The 26254-nt window shown below is 36.8% G+C and overlaps 3 protein-coding genes across 5 annotated transcripts in view; 2 read left to right on the top strand and 1 right to left on the bottom strand.

The window, feature by feature from the left end:
- Positions 1-9122, top strand: part of niban2a (niban apoptosis regulator 2a) — a 34621-nt gene extending 25499 nt beyond the window's left edge. For both annotated transcript variants that reach the window (XM_089123711.1, XM_089123710.1), the window contains 8 exons: positions 767-871; positions 1333-1495; positions 2907-3094; positions 3184-3339; positions 3977-4090; positions 4223-4330; positions 4887-4998; positions 6908-9122. In XM_089123711.1, the coding sequence (XP_088979837.1) occupies positions 767-871; positions 1333-1495; positions 2907-3094; positions 3184-3339; positions 3977-4090; positions 4223-4330; positions 4887-4998; positions 6908-7839 (1878 nt within the window). In that variant the 3' untranslated portion in view covers positions 7840-9122. The remainder of the gene's footprint in view (positions 1-766; positions 872-1332; positions 1496-2906; positions 3095-3183; positions 3340-3976; positions 4091-4222; positions 4331-4886; positions 4999-6907) is intronic.
- Positions 9123-9844: 722 nt separating this feature from the next.
- On the bottom strand, positions 9845-14640 carry slc31a2 (solute carrier family 31 member 2). Of its 2 annotated transcripts, XM_089123728.1 has the most exons (4): positions 14412-14640; positions 12794-12860; positions 10972-11233; positions 9845-10850 (listed from the first exon to the last, which is right to left on the bottom strand). In XM_089123728.1, exons 1-4 carry the CDS (start codon positions 14415-14417, stop codon positions 10685-10687), a joined length of 501 nt encoding a protein of 166 aa, XP_088979854.1. In that variant the 5' UTR covers positions 14418-14640; the 3' UTR covers positions 9845-10684. The 2 variants fall into 2 exon arrangements, with proteins under 2 accessions (XP_088979854.1, XP_088979855.1); XM_089123729.1 differs by lacking the exons at positions 12794-12860; positions 14412-14640 and adding an exon at positions 12471-12775.
- A 387-nt stretch (positions 14641-15027) lies between these two features.
- On the top strand, positions 15028-26244 carry LOC148970793 (ER degradation-enhancing alpha-mannosidase-like protein 3). The gene is made up of 20 exons (XM_089123555.1): positions 15028-15678; positions 17099-17144; positions 17375-17475; positions 17902-17941; positions 18055-18167; positions 18370-18523; positions 19070-19204; positions 19292-19397; positions 19805-19902; positions 20010-20135; positions 20630-20713; positions 20820-20903; positions 21079-21203; positions 21608-21773; positions 22472-22623; positions 22703-22823; positions 23160-23336; positions 23428-23593; positions 23677-23868; positions 24549-26244. Exons 1-20 carry the CDS (start codon positions 15530-15532, stop codon positions 24737-24739), a joined length of 2526 nt encoding a protein of 841 aa, XP_088979681.1. The 5' UTR covers positions 15028-15529; the 3' UTR covers positions 24740-26244.
- The last annotated feature ends 10 nt before the right edge of the window (positions 26245-26254 follow it).

Genomic DNA, 26254 nt, shown 5'->3' with positions numbered 1-26254 from the left:
ATATATGAGTGTGATCTAGAGGTGTGCAATTTTATGTATATGGTGTGGGCGGATGTTTCACAGGTGACTAGCTAATAAATGTCAGTCATTTGCTCCACACCATCACCAACAAGTCATAAAGAAGCCCCTTTTCTACTGACCTCTTGACCGCTTCCTCTCTCTCTCTCACTATCAAACACGTTGGTTGATGTCGGGTAACATTAAGGTGTGAACTAATCCTAATATTTACAGTAAACGTGTCATGTTTATGGCGTATTATTTATGATAAAACTATCTCATCCCTGAAAACACGTGAAAAGATTTCACACAGACGCGTTTCCCCATGTCAAAGGTTGTTTCTGTTCTGTCTGTCATTGCATGCACTGCAGTGAGCATAAACAAAGTAGCCGTTTGTGATGGGCGTCTATGTTGTGGGTATGAACGCTTTATTAATTATTCACATTTACACTTGGTCATTTAGTAGACCCTTTTATCCAAAGCGACTTACAACTGAGGACTAAACCAAGAGAGTCATCGTGAAGAGGCATTGCTCTCATTTGACTTTGTAGTTTTGCATATCTTCGGTAACCATGCCATCATAGACTGCAGACTGTAGGCTACAAAGCTGTTGGTATAAAGTTAATGATGCCCTCGTAGCTGTCTGACTGGTTTTCTAAAGCAGTATTCAAATTTTGTCATGCCATCTTTAAGTAAATTGTAGTTCCAGTTGCTGTGTAACCACTAGGTTTCAAAAGCTTTTTTCTCATTCGCATCTGTTTGTGTCTAGATTCTTGCTAACCTGGTGATGGAGACTTTGCACCCTGAACTGAGGAATCTGATCGTACCTCGGCTGAAAGGAAAACTACAACAGAGACAGAGGGACTGGATGCTGGTCGGTTCTCATATGTAAATTATAAAGCTGTAAAAAATTAATCTTATCGTTTACACAAATATATGCAAAGCATTTTTATAGTTGTATTATACTTTCTTGGAAATAGATAGATGATAGATCTATTAGTTTATAATAGATATAAAAAAATAAATGGATTCCATTTCAAGGTATAGAGAAGTATAAATTGTTAAAAGGCTCTATATATATATATATATATATAATATATATATATAGAGAGAGCCTTTTAGAACTATTGAGCCTCGATGTGAACCCTAACACCATATATATATATATATATATATATATATATGACCTAAAAATAAATGCATGTTAGATAAATAAAAAATACAACTTCACTTTTTTTTCACTGTATTAAGAACTTAAGAAATGAATGTACGGATGTGTATATCTGCTGCAGTTTGTATGAGGTTTGTTTATCATCTGTTTGTTTACCCTGTCAGATCTCAGATGCAGTATACAAGCAGGTGTTGTCACAGACACGAACTGAACACGAAGCTCTGGTTCAGGTTTGTGAGGTGGAGCGCCCCCGTCTGGACGCTGCTCTACGCACAGATATGGATCAAATCATCACGTCCAAAGAACATGTTTCCGGAAAGATCCGTGGTAAGAGCAGAGCCAAGCTGCCTACTATGTGGAAATCACTAGCGTTCCCTCTAGCCCCCAATCACACAAACACGCACAAATTCTTCTCTAAAGGGGTTTCTTCTCTATTTCAGTAAATACTGTTTCTGAACACTCTTACTGAAAACTCCTCTATTGCAGTCTTTTTTCCAGGAACATACACATCACAAATTTTCTTGTTCAAATAAGTCCCACCCAAGACATGGGTTAAAAAAAAAAAAATGTCATGCCACATGTGCGTTGTGTAAACATGATGGTTATTTTAGTTCTAGACTAAATGAGAACATGCATTTACTCATCTCACTTGCAGGAAAACATTCAGTATTCCTCAAAATGAATAAAAACACAAAATGCAATCTCAATGTTATGCTAAACTTTTATAATTAACTATATTAAATTATAGAAATATACTTTATGTATTTCATCTTACTTTATTAACCAATGTCTTTGCTGCTGACTTTTAATGATTAATTCAACCATAGAAAGCAAAAATTTCTTGAGGGTACAGAAGGAAGTTCAACATTCTTATTTTGAAATCTAATCTATTGTTCTTTAATCCAGAATGGCAGCACAGCTGAAAGCCCTTCATAAGGCTGTCTCAGAATGTTTTTATGGATTGTGCATTGATTAAAAGCAGTTTAATGCTATCTTTGCCTAAATTCGGATTGTGTGAGCAAGACTCATGTCCATGCCTATGTCAAGATCCGGCCCTGTACAGCAATAATATAAAATGTGAAAATGAATGTTTTTGAACATTCAAGCGTGAAAGTCTCATTCTTCCATATGATCCATCTTTCATTAGAATTCAGTTCCACACAGCTTAGTTCAACTATAACCTAAAAAGCCTTGACCGTCCTGCCATAATGTAGGTTTGGCAAGAGTCATTTCCACTGAAAAATACCCGTAGCACATTTCAAGCAACATGATCTCAACAGCATGTTTTTGAGTTTCTCACTATCTACGTGATTGTACACACAGTCTATCTGTGTGTTTGTGGAGCCACCTTATTCTTATTGAATAATAGAGGTTGTTTTGACATTGAACAGGTGATTGTGGGAAAGCACCTGTCCTGACAGATAACAGGCCCCTTTATGTGGCAGAGTCATTGTGATCATCTTAAGCTTTTATAATTGAGTTTTTTTCTATAGTGATCTTTGTTTTGGCGCTTCATTTGAGAAGTGAGACATAACATAAGCATGAAAGTCCCTTGTAGGTCAATATGTCTCTCAAACAAGCCAGTGAATTTCACATGTGCACCAAATAGTTCACATGTAAATTTAAAGCTTAATAAACTAGTAATTAAACTTGATTCACACACTTGAAATATGTTTGATGGTTTCACCTCTTAAGGCAAGTTCTAGTGTACTAATATTTGTCTATTTTTTTCTTAAAGCATCGGTGTCACCCCGTGTTGAACAGCTAGTGAGGAGCAAGGTTCAGCCCTACATCCACTCCATCTTAGAGGCCCTCATGGAGCCCACAAGCAGAGGATTCTCAGAAGTGCGGGACATCCTGTTCCGTGAGCTGGTGGAGATCAGCAAGAACTCAATGAATGATGGCAGCGGGGAGAAACTTGGAGAGGTGAGACAAGACCTTGATTAACAATACAACATTAGCCTATGCATTTTAAGGATTAGTTAACCACAAAATCTCTCAATGCTCATTCCTAGCATATGGACAAGCTCTCCATGTTGGCCTTCCATCCGGTGAAGATGCAGAGTTGCTATGAGAAGATGGAGACGTTGAACCTAGAAGGCCTCCAGCAGAGATGTGACGTGTCCAGCCCTTCTGTGTTCATCCAGAGAGCTCAGATCCTCATGAGACAGGTCTCTTGCCTTAGACCCACACTGTTCTTGTCATTGCTAAATATTCAATTTGATTATCTAAAACTTCTTGAAGTTTTGCAGTGCTTGGCAGTAGCACTCGAAATTGATTTGCTATTAATCATTCTATAACCTGCATTGTTAATTTTTGGTGCCAAGCTATGAAATAAAGCAAGTGTCCACATTTATTTAGCAATGCTGCCAAGAGCAAGAATCAATGAGACAAATGGCTTATTCAGGAGAAATTTAAGATGTAGTTTGTTGATGAGCTCCACCCTGTGGTAATATCTGTTATTGCAGGTTTATTGGCAATTGAGACTTTACTGACATTCAGATGAAAAGTATACAATAGATTGAATAGGTATATAATGATGGTATGATCAATGTTAGTATGATCTTACCAGGTTCCATCTCAATCCGCCCTTCCCTTTATCCCAATCCAATCCTGGTATTTAGTATCCCATGGCCGTCTGGGTATTACATGCATGCAAAAAACATACAGCAGAAATTGCAAAAGTACAGTATGCACATATGTTGTTCCAAATGCAGTCATTGTCCATTTTACTGTACATATAAACCACCAAAGTTGATGATAATCTGTTACCTTTCCTTTTTATAATTCCTCGATTTGTGGATGTAGCAAATGGATGATGCAGTGTACACATTTGAGCAGTTGGTCCATCAGAGTCTCGAGGGCAACAGCGGGGAGGACCTCTGCAAGACAGTCCAGCGCTGTCAGGACCGAGTACTCAAAGTAAGTGCATTGGTTGGGTCTCTAAAGCTGAAACGGGTTTGTTTGCACAGCTCCTGGATTCTTGCTGTTATTAGACTTTTTTTTTTTTTAAAGACCTGCTTCATTTTAATTCTGTTTGTTCATGACCTGCAGAAATATGACTATGACAGCAGCACAGTGAGGAAGAAGTTCTTCAGAGAGGCTTTGCTTCAAATCATCATACCATACATGCTGAAACAGCTCTCCCCGTCCTGTTCAACGGTTGGTACAATGAAATGGCCTGTCTCTGTGCCATTGTTCTGTAGCATCTTTTTTTTATTTATTGATTTGTATGCTACACACCTCTTTGTAAGAACAAACTAGTCTTTTTGTCCTATTTTAGCTTTTTATATTTCTTAGTGGCCATTAGCCCACCTAGAGTCAGATGTTAATATGGGCTTTGGTAAAAAAAAAATATCACAAAAAAATAAATTTAATATTTAAAAATGTAGGAAAAAATATGTAGTAATTTATTATTATCATCAGTAATTTATTATTATTAATATTTGTTGCCTGTTTATTTATTTATTTATTTTATTTATTTTTTACTACAATTTATTAATTTATTTTGTTACTACTACTAGCAGTAGTATCATTTGAAACCAGGTTGTTATTCTATAAAATTAGTTGATTGTTGACATTTGGTATAGGTTTTATAGATAATAGATTATTTAGAATTTATTTTATAAATTGTTTCAGTGTGCTTTATATGGAAAAAACACTCTCCTTTTATGTGAAATATATTCATGTTTTTTATTCTTCTTCCTATGACATCTAGGAATTGCCCAAGTTTAAGGAGCTCATTTTTGAGGACTTTTCTAGATTCATCCTAGTAGAGAACATTTTTGAGGAATTGGTCCTGCATTCAGTCTCCAAGGACATCATGATGGGTGAGTGTCTGCAGCCCTGACAATATTTGCTAGTGATGTAACGGTGCACAGTCACAGTTCAGTAAGTACGTCGGATTTGAAGTCACGATTCAATATGAGTTTGTTTGTTCAATACCAATACAACAGGAAAAAGCAACAATTCCTTGATGCTAGATTTTTTTTTCATATATTTTTAACAGACCGTAGTACAGTGTGTGTCCCCTGAGGTAGTTGGAACAGTACAGCCTCCTTTAGTGTATTTAGCAGTGAACAGAGCACTCTTGAATTTTTCATATATTTTTTTTTTTTATAGGGTTTGTAAAAAACAAGGTATTTGGCCACAATCTGCTGCAAAACTGAAAAGCATCTTATGATATAAAATTGCTAAATAAATAGAATGAAAAATAAAACTTGTGCAGAGATTAGTTTTCTTTGCGTTAGAGAGTTAATTTACATCAGGTGACAATACTTCACCTTTCCACAAGGAGGCATCTGAGGCTTCCCATTTCCAGGACACACATTTGCATCACTGGATTCTAGTAGTTATGCTGCATTCAAGTCCTCCTTGGAAGTTCGTACGTAAGAGGTAGGAAGTCGTGTTTACGACGTGAGGTGCGTTCAAGTCAGTTTCGTCGGAGCAAAATGGCGGTGTACCTTCTTTTAATGAATTACACGAAAATAGAGCAAGGTTTGTTAACTCTGCTAATAAAAAAAATGAAGAACAAAGAATGTGCACCAGGTGTGTTTTGTATTTTTTTTTTTATGTTTTTTTTATTAGCTTATGAAGCCAATGTAAACTATCATTGGGTATAATTTTTAAATTACAATGATATCATATTTTGTGCAGAGAGTTTGCTTTATAAATGAAAAAGCCTTACAATGTCAATGAGTAAACATTGAAATTCAATTGAAATTTACCGTCAACAAACGTTGAATGAACGTTTCTCACTGACACGCCCCCAACTCGTACAGATCGGGGCCTAAAGAAAATCCCTAACTCCCCACTGGTATTTACGTCATTGTGGTGGCGTTCAAGTGCGTTCAACTCGTAATTACGATCTATACGAGATGTCTTAAATGCAGCATGAGACTCATAGATATCCACAATAAAGGCTAGATGTCTTACGGCGGGGTTTCTATCACCGGCGGCCTTTATTGTGGATATCTATGGTGAGACTTCCACAGCACAAATTGGCACAATGCCAAATGATTTTGTCTCATTAACAGCTGAACAACTTAAAATACTCATTTGTGGTCATACAGATCAGAGTGAAACATATTCGAATAGGTTTTTTTATTTGTGTACACGCACAATAAAAAAAAAAAACATTGTGCTTTTGTAAAATAAAGAAAACAAACAGAATGCTGCTTTCTGCCATCCTGGTTTCTTTTCTGTGAAGTTAGTGGAGCTAGTCACAAAAATTAATCGAAACCCGCAGTATAGATAGTCGGTTGGTCTGGGAATGCCCCCGGGAACGCCATCTTTTTCCTGTTGTGGTGGTTTGCAAACAGCGTTGCATTACCGTGTGCGCCCCCTTCTGGATTGGAGTGTGGATAGCCTGTGACTGACTGTATTCGTCGTGTGATTGTATGCACCAATTTGTGACGTCCGTACCATGATGGTTCAGAATTAATACATGTGCCGTTACACCCCTAACATTTATATTTAATCACTTAGCAGACGCTTTTATTTAAAGCGACTTAAAAATGAGGAGAGCAATAGAAGCAATCAAACCCACAATAGGGAAACAATGTGCAAGTCTTGTTGAGTAGTCAGTACATGTAGCAAGGTTTTTTTATTTTTATAAATAGATATAATAGCAAGTGTTCATATTAATAAGTCTATATACACAATATAGCACAACTTCTGCACGTTACTGCTTAAAAACAGTTGTATTGCGTTTTCATTTATTCCTTTTTAATTTTGCAGCTGTGAAGGAAGCTGCGGTCCAGCGAAAGCACAACCTATACAGAGACAGCATGGTACTGACCAACAGTGACCTCAACCTGCACCTGCTAGGAGAGAACACCATCGACTGGGCTGGCCATTTAGACGAAGTAAAAGGAGAGAGGCAAAGAGGCGAAGTGGCCAACAGGAAACGCAAACAAATAGTCTCCATGATCCAACTGGACGGCATGCCTTTTCTTTATGAGTCCTGCCAGGAAGTACCGGGAGTGGACGGCATCCCAGAGGAGAACGAAGGGGAGGTGGGACAAGATCTTCCAACGGAAAAACTCGAGAGATCTTTGAGCCCAGTGGAGCACGTTCCCATCGAGAAAGAACCAGGTTCTCCGGACAGCATCAATCAGATCCGAGACCTCATAAACCCTGTGCTGGAATTTGTCCACCCTGACGGAAAAGAAGACCCTCAATTGACCAATGGGATGTTTCCTTTGGAAGAGGGTGATGAGGTGAAGCACATCACCTCAGTAGTGGAGACCGTGCCAAGAGAGTCGTCAAAAAAAGTTGACGGAGAATTAGATGCAACGAGCAGCGAACAGACTTTAGAAGAGCAGCAGTGCGTGTCCGCCATTGAGAGCGCCATTCATCAGATCGAGATCGCCATCCAGGAAGACCCCAGCGATAACCTGAACGAAGGCGCCATCGACTCTGATGGGGAATTCGCTCAAACCTCTACCAGCTCTAGCCCTCATCGCCATGATGACAGTGGGTTTCAGTCTCCAGCCAATGAGAATGTAGAAGAAGTAGAGCCACAGCCAATCACAGATGACGAGGTGGTGGACACAGAGCTGGTGATGTTAACTCTGGTGGAGGGAATGAAAACTAGCGTTGATTTAGATATCAGCGCTTCAGAAAAGGAACCGGAAATTGAAACCACAGCAGATAGAGTCTTGCTTTGAGTGAGATTTACATGAAAACTTTTTTTTTTTATAAACTGAAAGTGTTTGCTTGTTTTCCAGCAGCAGCACATATGGTTGATATTTCAGCCTAGTTGGCGTTAATTTTATTTTAAATTACTTATTTTATTTTCGAATCTTGCAGTTAATTTAGACGTTTTGGGGATGTTTATCTATGAAATGTGTGTGTGTCTGTATATATATATATATTGAATATTCTCATATACATAGATTTATGACCTAGTGTGCCTTATTATTTTTTTTATTTTACGTTTTATGTAACTCATGACTCCCACACAACTTATGTGGCAGAGGTTTCAAAAAGACTTGACGTCATTATCCCGAACAGATCCAGTGCTCACTTATGTGGTTCGGTTGCTGGTGACGTAAACCAGTATACGTTCACCCCTTGACATCAGTGGTATTATCCCAGAACTAATGCAAATGTAGACTTCACCCGCTGAGTGATCTGGAAAATTAGACATGTTGAAATCTACAGTAATATTTTATAGGGGCCATCTGGAGTTTTGTTTGATTCTGTTAACTGTGGAATATATTAATGCAGCATAATTAAGCACTTACGCAATAACTATGCAAATTAGTTCAAATAAATGAAAGCTTGCTTTTTAATGCTTCTAGTGATTTTTACTTTGTGGTTTAGAACCTATTCAAAGGTCTATTAACATTGAGGCATGCCTCTATAATGTGTTCACAGACATGCTGTGACCCAGATTTATAGTCCAGCAGCTTCTCCACCTGTTTACGCATGTTATGGAGGACGGAAACACCATTACTGAGTTGCAGATAGAGCTCCGAGCTTCATGCCAAAGGATTGAAGTAGGTTTTAAATAAAACACAAAGTCAGTTCACATTTTAGGTTTAGTTCACCAGGGTTTTTCCCCTCGATAGTTTCCACAAAGCTACTGAGCTATGATATAACGTTTTACAGTCATTTACAACTTTGAAATGTCTTCTGGAAGGGGTGGGAACCCTCCAGTGCAGTTGTCGTAATGCATGCATGTGAGAAATTCTGTAATAGGATGTCATACATGACGGCTGGGCACTGGGATTTTCTTGTTTTTACTGGAATCACAAAATGGTTAATCATTCTTTAGTTGACATTTTTTCTGTGTATTTATCTAAACGGAGCAACATTTTAGCACCACACAAATATTTCACTAGTTATCTTCTGTTATTTATTTTAAAAGCGTGCTCGTTGTGATGTTTTCTACGCCTTGCATTCCTTGGACAAATAAGTGGATAAATAAATTACTATTATTTTGAAATGCTGTCTATGTTGCGAAAATTTATTTATCATATAATGTACCGGACCATACAAAAGTTTGGTCAGTTTTTTTTTTGTGATTGTGAAAATTAATACTTTTGAAAAGTGACACTTTTACGTTATTACAAAAGCCTTCTATTTCAAAGAAATAGTGTATATAAATATATACACATTTCTTTTTTTTCTTAAATTAATTTCATTTTGAACTAATTAAAATGCTTTGCTCTATTATGAAAATAGTTTATGTAATACATAACATTATAATCTAAAATAAATTGTTCTTTTTAAGGCTGTGCAGCAATTATCGCATCCAAAATTAATGTTTGTTTACATAATATATATGTGTACTGCAGTTATTTTTTATAGAAATACACGTGTGTGTGTGTGTGTATATATATATATATATATATATACAGTATATATATACATACACGCACATGAACATTAAATTGATATAATTATATGCAAATATTTCTTAAATGTATGCATGCATGTGTATTTATTTATATATATATATATATATATATATACACTATAATTATACACTGTACAGACACATATATTATGTGTAAACAAACTTTTATTTTGGATGTGATTAATCATGATTAATGGTTGCACAGCCCTAGTTTTTGGTTTTAAAGCCTTTAGGCTAAATCTAAAATTCAAAACGGCTGCAACTTGCTATTTTCCTTATTTCCATAGACAAAGAATTAAGACAAGGTGTAGACTTAAACACTTTAATACATTGTCCAGTAAAACAAAAATTTCATTTTAAAAATACTAAAAAATGGGAGAAAAAAAAGAACGTCTGGATGAATATTCTTAATAGTGTGTTGAAATATTGCGGTGAGGATTGTTAGGTCTCCAATTTCTGCTCTCAGTCTGTCAATCAGTTTCAGTGTCCTGTATTGCTGGTGAACATTAACTAAGGCCACATGATTTGCATTACTCTTTTCAACCAATGGTTTAGTTCCCCATTCAGCAATCATTTCCAGCATGACACAAGAACGCCTGATCTTGGCTCATGTAGGAAGTTTGTTTTGCACATCACATGGTCTAAAACTAGTGTGATTTCATAACAGAAAACCAACAGCCACACTGAAGCAAATCTCACAGAGCACAATTAAAAAAAATTTTTATTTGTGTAACAGAAAATTTGCTTATTAATTACATCAGTAATTGTATAATTTTAAAACCGGTCAGAGGCACATCACCGTTCTCAAACGGGTCACATGTAAAAATGTGTTTAACACCGTCCTTAACGCAAGCTATTATTTGTTTAAAATGAAACCTCTAAACAATGTTTTTTTTCTGCCAGACTGAAGTTAAATAAGATTTCATGCATTTTTAAAATCCAAACTTAAAAATTGAGAATCATCCTTGTTTAATCTAAACATCTCAACACCTCCTGCACTGCACGTCTTCTCGTTGAAAGTGCGCGGCGTTCATCATGAGCACACAAACCTGGCATTATAAAATCGAACAGGTTTCCCGTTGCTCTTCGTCTAGAGTCCTCAGTGAATTAAGATGAACAGATCATGTTTTCCATTCCTTCATCTCTTCTCAAATGTGATTCAGAAGAGGAAAAGCCAGAAAGTAGCCCAAGACAGATCCCATGATAACCCCCAGGAAGATCCACACGTTGTAGGACATGACGCAGAGCATTAGCATGTAGCCTAGCGTCACCTGCAGGATGTGTATGGCGGTCTGGAGGCAGTGCAGAAGCCAGCTGAAAGAGACAGCAGATATTCAATAAGTTACAGTGCTAAAAGTACAAACTTATTGTTTATCAGACAGATTTCAGCATGATTGAGATCATAACAGTTCCCCAATTGTGTATTGTGAGTTACCCCTTCTTCGTGTTGGTGTCAGCAGTGCTGATAGACTCGGTGGGAGATAATGAGGTTTCAGAGGGGCCGCTGGCCAGAGCAGAGCTTCCCTCTGGACACTTCATGACAGGGGCGAAACACGACTGTTCGGGAGAGAATGACACTGGTGTGGATGGATGTGTAACGGAAGAGGGCTTCTGTTGTCCGACAGTGATCTTCCACACTTTCAGAAGCTCGTACATTATCGTGAGCAGTAGAACTACAAAGACCGACAGCACCATCCCTGTAGAGAAAGTAGAAAATGTTCAACAATGAAAAGAAGCAGAAAAGTTTCTTGAGCACAAAAACATTTAACATTTCACCAGCTTTCTCAACCCAATTTAAAGGGATACTCATTTTACCACTCCCCTAGAGTTAAACATTTGGGTTTTTACCGTTTTCAAATGTATTCAGACGATTTTTTTTATATATATATTTAGAAGAATGTCAGTAACCAGACAGTGTCTGGTCTCATTGACTTCCATAGTATATTTTTTTCCTGCTATGGAAGTCAATAAGACCAGAAACTGTCTGGTTACTGATATTCTTCTAAATATAAAAAAAAAAAATCGGCTGAATAGATTTGAAAACGGTAAAAACCCAAATGTTTAACTCTAGGGGAGTGGTAAAATGAGCCTATTTTCAAAAAAAGTGGAGTATTCCTTTAAGTTTGTGTCAGCAGAAAACTTTTTTTTTTTAGTTTTCGTTATAACTGAAGCTGCTTTGAAACAATCATGTGTTGTAATAAGCACTACATAAATAAAGCTGACAACTTGACTTAAACTTAACGATCCACCAGTCAAAATGCATCTTTAAAAACCAATTAAATGTTTACCCCCCCCCCCCCCCCCTAAATTAAATTAAATGTTTAATTTATTTTTAAATTAAAGCAATTTGCACTGGCATTTCTTAATGTCAGTGCTATTGTTTTGTGTCGAGAAGCACACCAGTTGTGCTACTGTATTGTGATTTGGTTACAGGCATAAGGCCAAGTGCTCTAGGGAAATCACACATCCATGCTGATTTGTTTTGAGATTTAAATATAGTGTCATAACATAAAACCAATGTGAAAACCAACTTAAACTTTTTGATCATTATTAATGCTGCCTTGGCAAATAACTGAATTAAATAAGTTAATTTGGAGTCCTACAATTACTAAATATAAAAAATAAATCAAAGCTTAATAGAAAAAAAAATCATATTATTACTAAATTCTATAATTGTAAATAAATAACACTGCAGTAAATCAGTGTAGATAATGTGTAGAAGAAAACAAGTTAACAATGTTCGAATCCAACTGGTAGAAGAAAAATCAAGATCCACTGGTGGGATCTAAACTGTCATTCTCAAGTGTATCGTTATTTCTGGTAGATCACGTTAGTCAAGCTCATATCAGCTGATTCATGTCACCTGTCCTGTATACATATATATGCTCCTTCGGTATTATCAGCAGCTATTGTGTTTTAACAGGAGCGAATTACCCTTCTCCATACCCGGCTCCTCTCGTCAGTCAGGGTTTGGCATTCTGATTCCACTAGAATCAGAATAAAATCTGCATACATTCATGTTGGTTCAGTTGTGTTTACCCTAAGGGGGGTTATTGCTGCTCTCCCTGCTCTTATCCATGCTAGGCTGCTTGTATGCGCAGGGAGTTCTTGTCCAAAACAGAACCATATCGCCAATCCTAACTGAATGCTATTTGTCAATCGTATTTGACGATAGTGGTCCTGACAGAACTGTAAATGTATGCAATTCTGTTTTTTAGGATCACGTTGGGTGGGTCTTGTTTGTAAATCCCCTGTACCTGCAGGCCCACGCACATCCCAGAAATCAAACAACAGCGTGACATTGCTGGATCCTTCAAAGTGCATCTGTAAAAGGCAGAAGACAAAGACATAATAAGCAAGGCTTGTTATTAGTGACAAGTTTCCATTGAGTGCTGACTTTCAACCCATCCCGTGGGAAGTTAATAACGCTTCCATTACCTTGTCAAAACAACAGGTGATATAATCCTGCAAGTCTATGATGTTCAATCCTAGACGTCTTATTTACTACGAAAATTATCCACATCACAAGAATTCAATGTCATCAAAAGCTTAGACTTTGGTTCATCTTCAGAACATAAATGAAGATTTTTTCAATTAAATCTGAGAGCTTTCTGTCCCTCCACTGACAGTCCATGCAACTACCACTGTGACGCTTCAAAAAGTTCATAGAGATCATAAAACTAATCCATATTGAGGGGTTCAGTCAAAATTTTCTGAAGAGACTATCGCTTCATATGCTGAACAAATTTAATTTTGGCTTTGTTTATATTCAAATATAAACATTGATCAGCGAACATAAACAGAAGCTCAACCGAACTTTCTTGATACACAAGAACAAACCTCATTGGTTCTTGAAGAAGCTGAAAGTGCTGTGTAACAGGAGAATGAACCTCACTGTTTCTCGCAGAAGCTCAAAAGTACTGCGTTACAGGAGAATGAACCTCATGAGATCAGAATTTGTGGCCTTGGCTTTCCTCAGTACTTCTACAGGTGTTATGAAATGTAATAAAAGTGTAGGAGAGGAAGCCTGGCCCTTTACACTCGTGACAGTCACATTACGGGAAACAGCACCTTGATGACTGACACATTAAGACTGTGCTGCAAGAAGTATATCAAACAAAAGTAGACAAGGAGGTCCCTGTTTCCCTCAAGAGATCAACAACATTCCACATCCTGCTATAATCAGGAGTAAAATCTGCTGTCCTGTCCTCAGAAGCAAAATTTGAGAATTCCATCCAATCCATTCCAAGCACAGGAGAATTCCACTGAGTACTCTAGACATTGTGTCCTGTACAGCATATCTTCTGTTCTCTTGATTGTTTTGCATTGGCCAAACGGAGACAAGTGGCTTTTGATACATTTGTGCCTTATCATTATATTCCCAGAGTTATCTCGGAGCAGCTGTGAAAGCTCTTGCATGAATACATCTTTTATTTGCTTTGTAAAATGCTGTGGCTTGGTGCACTTCAGAAAAAAAAAATCAAATAAAACAGCCCCAGTTACCTTTACATTAAAAAATATGCAGTTTGTGTGACTGAGGCTGTCAGTCCCTAACAGTAGGCATAAATGTAATTTCCATATTTTGATGTAACTATCATTTTATGTAAACACCTCTTAATATATTAAAATGAAATAATCATGTCCATAGAGTTAACAGCAATACTGTTTTACCAACCAACACGGTTTTGGTCAACAGATGCATTAAATAAATTACAACATACAAAAACATCGAGATTAAAAATGATTTTAACTAAACAACTTGAATTAAAAAGTCCAAAACATTATTTTTTAAGAGCAATGCTATAACTGACTTTAATGTACATGCGTATTCAATTCAATGAACTTATATTAATGAACACAATGAGTCCAACTTACATTCATGGTGAACTCGAGTGCAGTCCTCTAAAAATGAGTTCAGGGGAATTTGAAGTTAAGACCGATGAAACGTTCCTAACGACAAAGATACGACTTTGCCACTTGCACGTCAACAGCCAAATTCCTCACATTTTTATCTGTCTTTAAAGACCAAGCTCAGCAGCTGAGAGAAGCATTGAACCCAAACAAAAAGAGTAGCTACCTCTGCATCACGAGGCTTTATTTATATTTGCCACAGAGGACTCTGGGAGTTGAAGTCCTCTCACTCGCCCTGCTCTGCGATGCGGAAATGACTAAATAACTCGATTATAACCTGATTATAACTACATATCACTCCAAATTACTTTTTGAAATGCGCTTTAACATGTATGACGCCATATAAAACACGGGGTTTACAAATACAAATTGTTTATTGTATTTATATATTTTGTTGTAGGTAACATTAAATGTGTTTGTAAATATTTTATTTTACATGTATTTTTATTCAAAGCAATCTTTATAAAAACTTCAAATACAACGATTGAGTATTTTTTTTTTTAAAAGTACAATTATTGAAAGAATAAATATCATGATAAATATCCGCTTTTACGGATGTGTCCCTTCGGCTCTTGATGATGAAATCATCAGTTCGCGCCCCGATGAGGATTGTTATCAGTCGGGCTACTTCAAACTCATCGAAATGTGGGGCCATATTTAGGAAGGATGGAGATTATAGGAGTTGGACGCAGTAAATCCGACACGATATATGTCCAGAAATATCAAGAGGGACGAAAGAGATCAGAAGAAGTGCTGGGGAATACATTTGTAGGGAAGTTTGCTAGTTAGCCGTCGTTAGCTCGGCAGGTAACGTTAGACAATCTGTTTTAAGTCAGTGTTATAATTAAATAAATTGTCCGATACTTTTATCAAAAGTACTTATTAACTTAAGTCGGTCGAGTTAAATACGGTATAAGGCAGGTATGTTAAATCAATTAATGTCAACAAACTGCATAGGACAAGATAAAAAGTGACTAAAGATTGACAGGCCTCTTGAGTCAGTCAGTTATTACTGTACGTGAGGGGTTAGATACATTTCAAAGCGGCTTAAAAAGCATATTGTCAAGAAAATACCTCTTAAAATGGGAGTAAACTGCTGGACCAGAAGAGAAACACACGGTTGTGGTGGGTTTGTTTTGGCTCTGTTAGCTGTGTTTTTCTCCTGCCTTGTGATTGGAGTCACTGGTCAAGATGGACAGGCCATGACAGCAGAGGAAAAGTCTAAAATCAGGTGAGTTTGACTGCATGTGCTGGTATGACGTGCTTTGACATGGTTATTTTGATGATAGGTGAGAGTTCATACGATAATGATGTTAATGGGTATGTTGTGTGCACTATTTGGTATGTATGTCTGGTATGTATGTCCAACCCATTAGGCAAATATTGTTATTGCTGCATATACTCATTGTGAATGACTAATGATGATGACATGCTACTGTAATGCGGTATGTAATGGTAAACATTAGTTATTACCTGCTGTTTAATTCCATGTCATTTTGGTTTTGTCTGACACTAATAATGTTAGTACACCAATTACTTGTTCTTGTAAAATATGACCTCATTGTTTTAGTGGTTGTTTCTTGTGCTCTGGCTGAACTGGAGAGGATTTCCACAAAGATGTTGACAAAAACGATTTAGGGATTGTTATTGTTTACCTAAAAATGATATCATTTACTCGCCCTCAGTTGAGGACCTTACACTTCACATTCTTCATTCTTTTGTGTTCAACGATCCCTTAACACCCTCCTGTAAAGTCTGGGGTCAAACTGAGCTTTCAAAATAACTGTTCTCAATTTTCCCCAATCGGTGATGTCTGTTTTCAACCACTGAAGTGTGGACTGTCTATAACCAAGATGTCATATGCCTACATTTTACTAGAGACAGGGTGTGGACAGTCAGGAGGGGACATTTGATGTTTATTATGACATTAGATCTTTTGGCCCACCATATATTTGATATAGTTTTGGGTCAATATGATTTTATAAATGTTTTTTTAAAAATAAGTCTCTTGCTCACCAAGACTACATTTATTTCCTAAAAAATAGTAAATAAATAAATAAATAAAAAATAAGCAATATTGTAAAATATTCTTACAATTTACAAAAACTTTGAAGGCAAAGCTGAATTTTCAGCATCAGGACTCTTCAGGACAGTCTTCAGTGTGACACGATCCTTCAGAAATCATACTAATATACTGATTTGCTGCTTGAGAATATTTCTTATTATTGTTGTTGAAAACAACGTTTTTGGCGGATACTTTTTTTTTCAGAATTCTTTGAATAGAAGGTTCAAATGAACAGCACATTTGTAATAGAAATCTTTTGTAACATTGTCTATTCTGTCACTTTTGATTCGTTTAATGCATTCTTTCTGAAATAAGTTTTTCTTAAAAAATAAATAAAAACCTCACTGACCCCAAAACTATTAAGCTATACGCACATACAGTACATCTACACTCTCACACACACATATTTACATCTTTATATTTGAGATAATGTTTATTTAATGTGGATATTTATTTTTGGTGACTTCTGCAAGTTAACATAGCAATTGAACTGAGGTTCAATATTTTTTATTTCAGTGTGATATGAAAGAGGACCTGCTGCTTACTCAAAAAAAAATAAAAAAAAATAATGTGTTTGTTTGTTTAGGGACCAAATTCTAGAGATGTTTGATCACGCCTATAATAGTTACATGGTGAGTATATACCCAGATCCCACTGTCAATACATTAGAATTAGTTCTGAAGTAATTTCTTTCTGAACTTTTTTTTATTATTATTGGACCTAAATATTGGCTTATGGAGTAATTGTTGTACCATTTTAATTGTAAAGTACCTCTACCATTTGTTTGTTATGAAAATGAATGCATTTGTTATTTCTTAAGACTATGTGTATAGGCCTAATTCCTTTTTCTATTCTCTTTCAGGACTATGCCTACCCAGCAGATGAGTTGATGCCCCTCAGCTGTAGAGGGAGGGTAAGAGGGCTGGAACCCAATCGAGGGGACATTGATGACTCTCTGGGAAAGTGAGTCAAGCCCATGATGAGTCTGTCAAAGTGACAAATTTACCTATTAAAATTACCTGAAATTTACCTATCTCAAATTGTGTGCACACAAACATTTAGTAGCGCTGAAATCTATTGTCAATACTGTTCTTTTATTTAGCAATAATATAGCTTAGAAAGTTCTGTCACACAAAAACCCACAGCTTCACTATTAATATAGAGACGTTGCCAGGAAGAATTAATTTATTCTCATGCAATCGCTCAGCATATTACCATGCTACTTTTTCTGTATCTGATTTAGAACGAGAAGAAATCTGTGAGAAAAATAAAAGTCGTTGAACCCCTTATGTGCATGGATAAATCATTTATGATGAATACTGAAATTGATAAATGTCCATTTTGTTTTAATGGTGACTTTAATAACAACCTTTCTTTCTTTCTTTACAGGTTCTCTCTAACATTAATTGATAGTTTAGATACCCTTGTGGTGAGTTAAATCTGATTTGATGGACTTAATTAAATGAATCAATGAAACAAATTTAATTTTATGCTGCTTATAAATGGCTGCTTCTAAACTGTTGATTTGTGTGTTTTGCGCAGTTGTTAAATAAACTGGATGAGTTTGAGGAGGCTGTGAGGATGACATTGAGAGATGTCAGATTGGACAATGACATCGTTGTCTCTGTTTTTGAAACCAACATCCGTGTGCTGGGGTATGGATCATGATGGTTCTCTAGCTTTGGATACGTTTAACTTTTTTTATTTGATTTTTATAACACTTTGTATATGTTTTCAAGTTAATCAGAAATATATATAATAATATAATATTTTCAGACTATATTCTCATCCTCTCATATACTCTAGACTTCCCATCTTAAAGTGAATTACTGACTAATCCTCTCCCTGTTCTTCCAGTGGCTTGTTGGGCGCACATGTGATGGCAAATGTTCTAAAGGAGCGTGGAGAGAGGATGCAGTGGTACAGAGATGAACTGTTACACATGGCCAAAGAACTGGGTTACCGCCTCCTTCCTGCCTTTAACACCACCAGTGGCCTTCCTTATCCTCGGGTAACTCCACCACTGTTGAACAATTTAAACTCTTTTTCTTTTGACGGCAGACGTATTTATAGGTGTAAGGTCCAAGGGCTCGATGTTTGCACACATGTACATATGGCACATGTGTACATACATGAACATAATGAATATGCTCCTGAAAACTAAATATTTATCTTATTTTCAGTCTCTCCCATTCACTTTCATTGGCCCATTGAAGCAATGGCCCTCAATTGCCCATTGGAACACCACAAGTGTAACTCAGTTGCTATTTTTACAAATAAAAGTTTTTCAAAACCCAAAAAATGATTTACCCACTCTCAGATAAATGAGGCCTATGATTAATCAGAAACATAAAACCAGTTCTAATTGAAAGAGTACAGGTTGACAAAAATATTAGGTGATAATATAGCATAGCATAACAAGTGATTTATAAGCCATTTTTGACCTTGAACACCTCAAGTGCAACAAGGTGCCCCGCTTGAAAATTTTCCCAACTAAAATTTTTATAGCCTGACCTGAAATTGAAAGTTTTTGCTGCTTTTCAATTTTTTTCTTCAGGTAAACTTGCGCTATGGAGTCGTCAACCCCCTTTCTCGGACAGGCACTGAGTCGGACACTTGCACTGCGTGCGCAGGGACCATGATTTTGGAGTTTGCGGCTCTCAGCCGATTGTCCGGGGACACAATATTTGAGGTAAACATCCAGCATGTTTTTTTTATTTATTTTTACTGATAACCGATCAAGACCAGACAGTGAGAAATGTGTTGGTCATCTATAAAGGAACACGCTAGGAAAGCTTTGGACGTCCTCTGGGAAAAGAGGCAAAGAGGAAGTGACCTTGTCGGCACTGTGATCAACATCCACAATGGAGACTGGGTTCGCAGGGGTAAGGCCCCTTCTTTTGTTGTCACTTCATTTACACGATAAAAACATCCCACACAGCCACTTTAACACATCTTGTCCTACTGTGACTCTTAAAGAGACGATTTTCACATTTGTACCTTGTCTGAGGCTCTTTTATGAAGTTACTTCTTTGAAGGACATATTTAATGAGATTATGCCTGAAAAGGTTCTGGATTTTTTATCATATGTTAATTTAAAAAAATATATTGTATAATATGACTTCTTGTTTATATTTGTTTTGTTTTTGTTGTATTTATATGATGTTTAATGATGTTTATATGATGTTTTTTATATGAAAAAATGAATTTTTGCCATGAAAATAGCTCTGACTGCTGACATGGCAGGAAATAAAATAATCTGAATCTGTACCTTGTCTGCTTCTCATGACAGATAGCGGTGTTGGCGCTGGAATCGACTCTTATTATGAATACTTGATGAAAGCTTATATTCTTCTCGGGGACAAGGTGTACCTTAAGAGATTCAACACAGTAAGGGCTCTTTATTCTCCGGAAATAATCAAACCTCTGTTTGTCAAATAGAGGTTGTTTTATCACATCTATTATCTGCACATGTGACGTTTTGTCTATTGTGACAGCACTACAGTGCCATTATGAAGTACATCAGCCAGCCTCCTCTGTTGCTCAATGTGCACATGCACAACCCAACCGTAAATGTGCGCAGCTGGATGGATTCCTTGCTTGCTTTTTTCCCTGGACTACAGGTTCAATTTTTCTTTCTATTTATTTCATGTTGCCTGTGGAAATAAAAAAAAAATTGAAATTACAGGATCGGTCCAATCCAATAGACTTCATAGATTGCAACTCCCTCCAACTAAAAACAAAATGAATGTTTAATGAGTAAAAACTTTGACTTTCCTGGCTTTAAGGAATTGCGTAATCGAAATTGTAATGCAAGAATGACAGTCACCTATTTTGGCTCTTCTGTGATGTAATCAAATATACCAAAAAATGAAAATGAAAAGCTCATTGATCAAATGTCTAACAACTTTTTCCTCAGTGGAAGACTATATGTGTAGCTAGGAAGCTAAATTGTTGTTGTTTACTTAAGCTAAATAATGTTAGGTCACAACCGATGTTGTTTGTTCTCTATATAAAGCCATTGGCTTACAATCTGTCATGTGGACTTCAAAAGGAAAAGCACATAGCTCATTAAAAAAATTAAAATTTTAATCCAATTTACCAAAATACCTTTCAGGTTCTGAGAGGAGACTTGAAACCTGCCATAGAGACACATGAGATGCTTTACCAAGTGACTAAACAGCACAATTTTCTTCCTGAGGTAATTAATGAATGAGTCCTCAATCTAGATATCACTGCCTCATTTATTGTATTGTAATACTAATCCTTCATATGTTCTTGCCTACAAATGATCTGTTGTCTAATAGGCCTTTACCACTGAGTTCAGAGTTCACTGGGGGCAGCACCCATTGAGACCGGAGTTTGCTGAGAGCACATATTTCCTTTACAAAGTAAGTATGCCACCTTATACAGTTGAATAAAAATGCCTACTAGCAACCAACAGTGATGAGATTTATTCACTGTCAATGTGAGTGGAGCTTAAGAGTCACAGTTGACTTGAACTGTTTTGTCAAACTAGTTTTCTTCATCAGAGTTATTTAATAACATTTTCTATCTCATTTCTAGGCCACAGGTGATCCGTACTACTTAAAAGTGGGCCAGTCTATAGTGGAGAAGCTCAATACTCACGCTCGGGTCCCCTGTGGATTCGCTGCCGTACAGGATGTGAGGACAGGGACGCACGAGGACAGGTGGAAACCCTATTAGGCACCACTCGCATATAGTGCCTAAAAATGTGTAGAAAATGTTAGGCGCGCAGCATTCTCTTTTTTCCAAAGCGCCTCGAACCGTTCGTTCATTTTATGTGGCTTTTTGTGTATTTTATCCTCGACAATTTGTCTTGAAATGCGTGTTCTGAAAATTCTGAAAAGTTGAGATGTTTTTTATCTCAATGCTGCGCAGACGCGCTTGGAAAAAACAAGTGTGTCGCTTCCATTATGCGCGCCTACATTCGAAATAACGAACTTGAGCGCGCAAAAGACAAAATATGTGAGCAGGCCCTTAGTCATCTTTATCTGGATTGATTTTAATGGGTAAATTAGTAGTTAAGTTATACAGTAGTAGTAAAATTATTTGTTTTTGTTTTTATTTCAAGGATGGATTCTTTCTTCTTGGCTGAGATGTTCAAGTATCTCTACCTGCTCTTCTCAGAAAAGAGTCAGTTGCCTATAGACATTGATGACTATATTTTTACTACTGAGGCTCATTTGCTCCCAGTATCTCTATCAACGACCCAGCCCTCCTGCCATACCAACAACACGGTAAGAGCTCCGTATTTTTTCACGAACTGCACTGCAAATTGATGTTCAGTGTAGAACATAATTTGGAGGTCATTCATAGGAATTTACCCACCCATAGAGCCTTCCCCTCGAAGAAATCAGGACAGGAGTGGACAAAAGATGTATTAAAAACACCAAGACTATGTTTAGCTGGACATTAACTTTATCCTAGAGCTGTGATAAAGCCTAAACAATCTGTTACGGGGCAAAATAGCATCAATAAAAATGAAAAGTTGTTTCAAACGGGTAAGCCACTGTGGCACTTTTTCCGTACATAGTAAAATTACTAAAAGACGAAACGCAAAAAAAAAAAAATGCTGTCATGTTATCTTGCATTCTGATCCCTAATGTGTTGGGAATGCAAACGTGTGAGATGGGTTTGGGAGTAATTATATGAAAACATTTTAATGACTGACTTTGTCTAGCATTTCAGAATGACTAAAACCACATTTGAGATCGGTCAATTATCCAATCACATGATCTGTTGAGGCAAAGTCACGTAAATTTTTTTTGTACATTAAGGAATTTATTGACTAAGTGTGTTTCCATAATAGTTCCATCATAGTTTGTGGAATAAAAAATTCCATTAATGCTTTTTTTATTCCACATTTTAAGATTTTTATGTGTATCTTGGCTTTTCCCTCCTTTTTTAAGTCACAACATCATTGTGTATCTTTCAGGAACCTCAAGCTCACGAAGACGATTTATTTTCATACTCTTGTCCCAGTGCTCAAACCCTGTTCCCTAACAACCCCACCTTTGCCAAAACTATCAGGGACAGCTATAAATACCTCACTGGTGTGGGAAAAGCCCAGCAGGCATCACCTGTCGGGTGAGTCACATGCTACAGTTTGATCATAGAGCAGCATGTTCAAGAGAAAGGGCCTAACTCCTCTTTTTCTTCAACACAGGGGGATTGAACTGCCTCTTCATGACACTGGCCTGGAGCCAGTCGAGTTTCTGAAAAGCATGGGCATCTCTCTAACGCCTCTCACTGAGCTTATCTCTGCAAGCCAAGGCTCAGCATCTAAGGTGAATCTGCAAGTATTAGTATTATTTATTTCAGTGTATATATATATATATATATATATATATACAATCACTAAGGGAACCAGCAAAATTAAAAGTAACTTTTAATGACTAAATAAACAAACAACCAAACAAAAGTTAAGCGGCACCTCACAAACAACTGTCGCTTATACTAAAACAAAACACCTAAATAAAAAATGTATTTTACTTCAGCATTATCTCAATTAAATAAAATGACTTTTAATCGTTTTAATTAACTATAACAACTGTGGGACAATCTGTTATTTATCTCTTCTGTATGCCAGTTTATTAATTCATTTTTCCGTCTTTTTTCCATAGGACTCTCATAAGGGTGTGTTCAAGCTCAAGCTGGTTGCTGAGGTGAGCCAAACCCCTGAGCACGAGGAAGTGATGCCACTGATTGTGCAGCTCATTTCCCCTCCATTTTTGGGTCGAACAGTCCTTACGGCCGGTCCTGCAAAGTTTGGAATGGATCTTACCAAACAAGAGCATGGGGTGAGCAACTGTATGGATATTTCTCAACTTCACTGCAGGCATGTCATTCATTTAACACATTTAGCTATTGTTTACTCTGACTTTCTCAAAGGTGAAAGGTAGTATTGTGAAGAGTGTTCCTTACACAGCGTGTGGTTATATTGAGAATGCAGTAGAGCTGCAGGGACACATAGCGCTGGCATTGAGAGGAGAATGCATGTTTGCTGCTAAAGCTCGCCGCCTGCAGGAAGCAGGAGCCGTCGGAGTCATCTTCATTGGTGAGGTCTAGTGTAATATCACCTGCCGCTCATGATTCCTCTGCACTTTCTTAGAATCTGGACTCTTTTGAATGTTCTCTCAGATCACAGAGAGGGTAGTAGCAGTGCTGAGACGCCACTGTTCCAGATGGTTGGAGATGGAGAACCTACAGATGACATCACAATTCCCCTGGTGTTCCTCTTCAGCAAAGAGGGAGCTACACTCACTGCTGCTCTGCAAGAACATCACAATGTGGACATTCTCCTGCTCCCCAAAGAGAAACAACTGGGAAAAGGTATTTACTGAATATGGATTACACATACTTTGCATTTAGATTTTAAAAGCAGAAATATTATTAAATTTAAAGAACTGGTTTATATTTAAATATAATATTTGGGAAAAGATGTATTTTCAACAGCCATTACTCCAGTCTTAAGTGTCACATGATCCTTCAAAAATCATAATAATATTGTAATTTGCTGCTCAGTTATTATTGGTGCTCATCCGGGTTTTGGAACTTTATAAATGTCTTTAATTTCACTTTTGATCAATTTAATGTATCCTTGTTGAATAAAAGTATTCATTTAAATTATTAAATGTAAGTTAATGATGAAATTATTTAAATTGAAAAATCGTACCCCAAACAATTGAGTTTTAGTGGATCATGATTTCCACTACAATATTAATTAGAAAAAATTGTTTTCGGTATTATTTATATATATATATATATATATATATATATATATATAAATATATATATACACACAAATAATTATATCAAATCATATATTATAATTATATCAAATCATATATTAATAATTAATATTAAAAAATCAATTTATATTAATCCACAAACCATTTGCTAAGTATTTGTCTTGTATATCTTGTTCAATTTATATTTATTTTACATTTCTTGTAATTAGTTTATGTGGAGTTCAATTTGAAAGTTGATTTCTTTTTTTTATTTCGTTGTAGAAAAACATGAGAAGTTAAATATTAAGTTCCGTCTTGCTAAGGAAGGAGAGCTTGTTGAGGGTGAGACAGAAAGCACTACCTTCCAGCTGGTGCTGGAGCAAAGCGAGAAGGACACTGAGACTGCGTCGGACAGTGGGGACAGCCAAAAGACTTGCACCATTCCACAGAAAGACCCGGAGAACAGCCCCTGACAGTGGGATCATCCGTGACCACAGTCCCCCTTGCCGAACGCAGGGCTGTTGTTCCCTGTCACTGACCTCAGATCAGAAAATGCAGGCTGTGCTATGGTGAAGGTTTCTTCTACGCCTCCTCGCGGGGGTATCAGAAGTCTTATCTCGCGATATTGGAACTATATTGATCTGCACAGAGCGAGATAGTGCGAAGCTTCTGTCTCTCTGATATGGTGGGATTTGCAATTGATTCTTCTCAATTGTCTACATTTGAAAAGCAATCAGTTTTGGAATTAAAGCGGTGTACTATATGTTCTCTCTCTCACTCCAGTTTATGTGGATCAGACCGTATTTGAATGTTTTTCTTTATCTTTTTCTTTCACGGCAGATCAGGTTTACAGTCCTGTGCATTTTTTTAATTGATCCTCAAAATTGAAGTGGCTTGAAGTCTTCGGGACATCCTTAACACAGGGCTTCTATGACCAAAAACCCAAATAACAGTGTTGTAGTCAAAACATAAGATGTTTATATGAGGGAGAATGAAGCAGTATCACATAGTTTCAATACAGAAACATCAGGGAAATCAATGACTTTAAAATATTTGCATGTGTGTTTGTGATAGGCATGTACAGTGCCTTTATCATTACATCACAGATTGTATGCATTTCATGAAATGCCAATACTTAATCTGTGTGTTTGTGTGTGTGTGCATATTTGCAGCCGACACATTCGTCCTGCTTACATGCAGTGACTGTTCAAGGACGATTTTTGAGAGAGCTGGCCTTTCCTCTACTGCAGTACATGATAAAGGTCATAAAGGCCCAGGACATAGACTGATTTTATAGTTATCAAAGAGAAAGAAATTCAATGGGTATAGTCTCTTAACAGAGTAATAATTACAATTAGTCTTATATATTGTATGTAATATATGACAACCCCCACTGCCCCCCCCTGCAGCTTCACCATCACATAGTCTTAGAATTTTTGTAATGTATCATGATTAGAATATCTTTTGCATTGAATGTCCATTGCAATGCAAGTTTGTCTCACACAGCCATAACGTAGCTCAGACTCCATAGTCAGAAATAAGAGTATTAAACGTTAAGAGTTCAATACAATCTTTCACTTTATAGCATGTGGAGAACTGTTATATCAGCCCCAAAACGTTCCATTTCAAGTCTTAATTACAACGTACACCTTGTATTATGTTGCTGATGGCTGTTCTCAAAAGAATGGTGACCTGGCTGTGTACCTCTTGTTTAATTTCAGAAAGGGCTTATGATGACTGATTTACTTAATTATGTGGGCATAATACAGATCAGATGGGATTATATTTATTTCTGAAGAGATTTTCTATACAATACTTGAGATTAAGGTGTTTGTTATCGAGGGCCAAGGTGATAAATATATATATTGTGTCGCAGTGACAGAACGAGATTTTTATAGTGTCTTTTTAAATAGCTGTTTTGTATTGACTGATGAAATGTTAGTAGCCTACTTGCCATTAAAATCAAGTTATGACCCTACTGTGTGTGT

This window comes from Pimephales promelas, chromosome 19 (genome assembly GCF_988280905.1).
Source record: "Pimephales promelas chromosome 19, fPimPro1.hap1.1, whole genome shotgun sequence".
In the NCBI taxonomy this organism is placed as follows: Eukaryota; Metazoa; Chordata; class Actinopteri; order Cypriniformes; family Leuciscidae; genus Pimephales; species Pimephales promelas.
Note: the sequence above shows the minus strand (reverse complement) of the source record. Positions and strands in the feature narration are given on the sequence as shown.

Coding starts and splice junctions, on each gene's coding strand:
- LOC148970793 (XM_089123555.1), top strand. CDS start 15,530: ATGGGAGTAAACTGCTGGACCAGAAGAGAAACACACGGTTGTGGTGGG. Junction 18,168..18,369: donor ACCAACATCCGTGTGCTGGG/GTATGGATCATG, acceptor CTGTTCTTCCAG/TGGCTTGTTGGGCGCACATG. Junction 20,136..20,629: donor CTTTTTTCCCTGGACTACAG/GTTCAATTTTTC, acceptor AATACCTTTCAG/GTTCTGAGAGGAGACTTGAA.
- slc31a2 (XM_089123728.1), bottom strand. Junction 11,234..12,793: donor GGATGTGCGTGGGCCTGCAG/GTACAGGGGATT, acceptor CTTTCTCTACAG/GGATGGTGCTGTCGGTCTTT. Junction 10,851..10,971: donor GACACCAACACGAAGAAGGG/GTAACTCACAAT, acceptor TGTCTCTTTCAG/CTGGCTTCTGCACTGCCTCC.